Source organism: Asparagus officinalis, chromosome 5 (assembly GCF_001876935.1).
Source record: "Asparagus officinalis chromosome 5, Aspof.V1, whole genome shotgun sequence".
Classification (NCBI taxonomy): domain Eukaryota; kingdom Viridiplantae; phylum Streptophyta; class Magnoliopsida; order Asparagales; family Asparagaceae; genus Asparagus; species Asparagus officinalis.
Genome location: NC_033798.1, coordinates 71453636 through 71458147, shown reverse-complemented (window position 1 = coordinate 71458147; position 4512 = coordinate 71453636). Strand labels below are relative to the sequence as shown.

The 4512-nt window shown below is 35.5% G+C and overlaps 1 protein-coding gene across 1 annotated transcript in view; it reads left to right on the top strand.

The window, feature by feature from the left end:
* LOC109843802 (chitinase-like protein 1) overlaps window positions 1-2191 on the top strand; it is a 3663-nt gene extending 1472 nt beyond the window's left edge. Inside the window, exons 2-3 of the mRNA XM_020412765.1 lie at window positions 950-1106; window positions 1538-2191. Coding sequence (XP_020268354.1) covers window positions 950-1106; window positions 1538-1943 — 563 coding nt within the window. The 3' untranslated portion in view covers window positions 1944-2191. The remainder of the gene's footprint in view (window positions 1-949; window positions 1107-1537) is intronic.

Here is a 4512-nt window from a genome sequence, read left to right as displayed (position 1 = left end):
TTTGGCTGGAAAGCCCAAGAATGGTGGCAGATTTATTGGAAAGGCAAGTTGATAAAAGAAAAATAGTTAGCATAGATATCCAAGTTTTTCTCTCAAGATCCTTGCATCTGAGGAATTGATTGGACTGCCACATAATTGAAGAATTTTTATGGTCGTATGGCATATCTGAATCTATATAGTGAAGTCCTGAGAAGTCAATGAACTTTCATTAGAAGTGATGTCATTTGAACCAAGTTCTTTATGTAACCGTGTTCATGGTCTAGATCAAGGAGGATGCTTTTTTGTGGTTCATTTAATTTTTCTATCAGGTGGAAATTAAAAACCATGCGTTGTTTGGTGGTGTGTGTGGATGCAGGATTCGCGGGAGACATTTTATCCTTTCCAGTTCTTACTGTTCAGGTGAATGCAGGTTTGCAACTCATGTAGCTCAACTACATGTTTGCCTCTTAAAAGATAAAAACAAAAATATCAGTCAGTTAAAAAGCTGAACACGCTCTTGTTAATCTTTTATATAATTGCTTTTGTACACAGTGTTGTCATAGACGACTCTTAGAGCTGAACTAATTACCTAATAGAAATAATGGAAGACAAATATTTAGCTGTAACTATCATGTTTTTTAATTAACTGGTGGGAATTTCACAGGTCAGATGCATGTAGCCCTATAAAAAGTAATATTTCTATGGACATACAACACTAGTAGTTAATACAATGCTCAAATCTTTTCTTATATGCCACACAAAATTTTTCCAGTCTATTGAAATTCATATTTTAAAATGGTCGCTTATTACTTACTAACATTCTAATACGTGCTCTATTGTTGCATCCCATTATGAGGAAGCTTTACACACATAATTAATTGATGAAACTGATATGCATGCTCTTAGGAACTGAGCATACTCTCTCCTCTTTATGCATATAGTACTTTTGACTTGTATTTGACACTTGTAGGTGGGTATGGTGTTGCAACGGGTGGTCCTCTTGCATGGGGACTGTGCTATAACCATGAGATGAGCCCAAGCCAGTCATACTGTAAGGATGATGACAATCTTTACAAGTGCACCCCTGGTGCTGAGTATTACGGTCGTGGTGCACTGCCCGTCTACTGGTATGTTTAACTCTAGTTTCCCTCTCTTTTCAACTTTTTTTGTTGCACTGTTTTGGAAAGCAATTTGAAGGGTTGATAAAATAGAGACAACCCCCTATCCTTCGCATGAGCGACGAAAAAAACCCGCTTAAGTGACAAATTGACCCCACACCTTCAATTTCTAAAAATTAAACTTAGAGGCAAATCTATGATCATACATATGCCAATTTTATGTACTACATAAACAATTGATGAGTATTATACTAAAAGTTAATGGTTACATCTAAAAAAGTGATGATTATTTGACTAAAAATTTAAAGCGAGGGGTATCCTGTCATTCTTGAACATGCCAGATATTTTGTAATTCACCTGTTTTCCTTTTTTTACAACATTGGTTTTTGGTTCTCCGACAATAAAGAAACATAGTATAAATTTGCTTTGCTCCTAATCAGGAACTACAACTATGGCATTATTGGCAACGGCATCAAGGCTGATCTTCTAAACCACCCCGAATACCTAGAACAAAATGCAACTCTAGCTTTCCAAGCCGCTATGTGGCGTTGGATGACCCCAATTAAAAAAAAGCAGCCCTCAGCCCACGAGGCATTTGTCGGTACTTGGGAACCCACAAAGAACGACACAGCATCAAAGAGGTTCCCTGGATTTGGCGCAACCATGAACATTCTATACGGAGATCAACTCTGTGGTAATGGCTTTGCTGATGACATGAACAACGTTATATCTCACTATCAGTATTATCTTGATCTTATGGGTGTTGGCCGAGAGGAATCTGGAGATAATTTGGATTGTGCTGAGCAAGTTGCCTTCAATCCTTCTTCAAAGTCTGAGAGCTCTTAAGCAGTTATGAAGGTAGAGAATGGCGCAAAATAAATGGGTATTCGATATTGTTTGAGTGAAGCTTTTTATTGGATGTTTTGGAAGGATAGTATGTATCTTCCTGCGTAACAAGTTGATTTGTTTTATATTGCTATCTGTAGATGTTGAATATTTGGGAATATTATTTTATGTATCATGTGAGAAATTGTAATATACACTTCCATATTCTTTTTGTTTGAAAATATATCCGTATTCTCAATTTGGTGCTCTGTGAATCAAGTGTCTTCACATTTTACCCTCGCTGCTTTTTAGTTTAAGATTGTATCATTTTGTATCTTATGCATGTTGGGCTCCTTATTTTTTGTATGTTCGGTCGCATGTTACCACCGTTATTTTTAGTGTAAAAATTGTGTCATTTGCTATCTTATGCATGCTGGGCTCCTTATATGTTGTAGCGTGCGCATCACTACCATAGATTTCCTGGAAAATTACTACCATAGATTTCCTGGAAAACGATGTACGACACAGCAAAGGCAACTAATCAGTTTGAATACGTGAAATTGTGTGAATATAATCAATAAGGTTTATCAGATAAGCAATATGATAACAAATAGGGTCACATCATAAAATAATTGGGATCCAGTTAGATGTGTGTTATAACCCTTCAATTAGGGGTGTCCAAATAGGTCTGAGGCCGGGGCCGGGTCCGATGCGTGACCCTGACCCGGCCAAACTGGGTTCCAGGACCGGGCCTGGGCCGATTTGTCGGCGCCCGCACCGGCCCGGCTAAGAGAACGGTCGGGTCAGGATGGCTAGGCCGGGTTCGGCCAAAATGGTCACCTAGGTGACCATTTGGTTGTTAAGGCCGGGCCGGGCCGGGCCGGGCCGGTGGTAACAGCAAAAAACGGCCATCTTTGGCATTTTGACCAAAATACCCCCAAAACAGTTAAAAAAGGGTCAAAATTTGAGGGTATTTTGGTCATTTGTCTAGGGACTGCCTCTATAAATAGAGGAGATTTTTATTTATTTTTCTCATCCAAAACTCATCTACTTCTGTCTAATACTCTTTTATACTCTCTAATACTCTCTTTTCCTTTATAATTCTTCAATCAAATGACTTCCTCATCTGATTATGAAGGGCAAAACCTAACTCTCAATCTTGAAATGAGTCCTCCTACTACAGGAGCTACAACTACTCCTCCTACTCCTACTGATGTTGATCCCGACTCCGGTGGCAACGATTCTACACCAAGAGCTCCTTAAAGGCCAAGATCCGATGTGTGAAATTTTTTCAAGAAGATAGACATCATTAGGGATGGACACGATAGGCTTCTCTCCCAGAAGGCTAACTGTGCGTTGAACGGCCATATTTTTCAAGCTCATCATAAAAGCGGCACCAACCACCTCAAATGCCATTTAGATAAACACAACAAAGGTCAGACGCCTCAAGGTGATATCCGACAATCTTTACTCTCCCAATCCTTATCTTTTGGTAGTCTCGGTAATTGGAATTATGACGCAATCCGAGCTAGGAAATACGTCATCAGGTTTATTATTCTTAAAAATCTTCCTTTTAAATTAGTAGAAGATGATAAATTTAAAGATATGTTTACAGATAGTTTTTATCCCGCATTTAAAAAAATTTCTTGTCAAACTTATCAACGTGATATTTTAAAAATTATCAGGAGGAACAAGCAAAAATAATTTTTTATTTACAAAGTTTAAACTATAAATTTTCTTTAACTTCTGATATTTGGACATCTAAAGCACAAACTGGTTATTTATGTATCACAGCACACTGGATTGATGATAATTGGCAAATGTTTAAAAGAGTTATTTCTTTTATTGCATTTGAAGAGTCACATACTGATATTAATATTACAAATTTAATAATTGAAGAACTTACAAAATTAGAAATATCAGAAAGAATATTTTCTCTTTCACTAGATAATACAAGTAATGATAATGTAGCTGTTGATTATATCAAAACATCTCTGCTATTGCCATGTCATGGTGATATTTTTCATATTAGATGTGTGTATCATATTTTAAATTTAATTGTTCAAGTACATTTGGTGAATTAAATCCATGATAGAAAATTTTAGGACAGTAGCTTATGCTCATAATGCTTCTGAGCAAAGAATTAAAAGATGGAAATAATTTTATAAAAAAAATTTAAAACCCAAACTAATTCCAAAAGATGTTGACCATAGGTGAAATTGTACCTATGCAATATTAAGTGTAGCAATAGAATATAAAGAAATTATAAATAATTTTATTACTTTCTATACTTCTAGTTCTAGCTTTGGTAATATGTATGGAATAACTGAGGATGAATGGACAGTTATATGTAATTTAAAAGAGATGTTATAAATTTTTTATGATACTACTATGTTATTATCAGGATGTTATCATCTAACCATTACTTTAGCTGCTTTACAAGTTTTAAATATTCAATTTTTTAATAAATATCGTATGGATAATTATTTTAGAAATATAATTTTTTCAAATGAAAAGTAAATATAATAAGTATTTTATACCTATTCCTATTATTTTTTGTTTGGGAGTTCTTATTGATCCATGTTTGAAT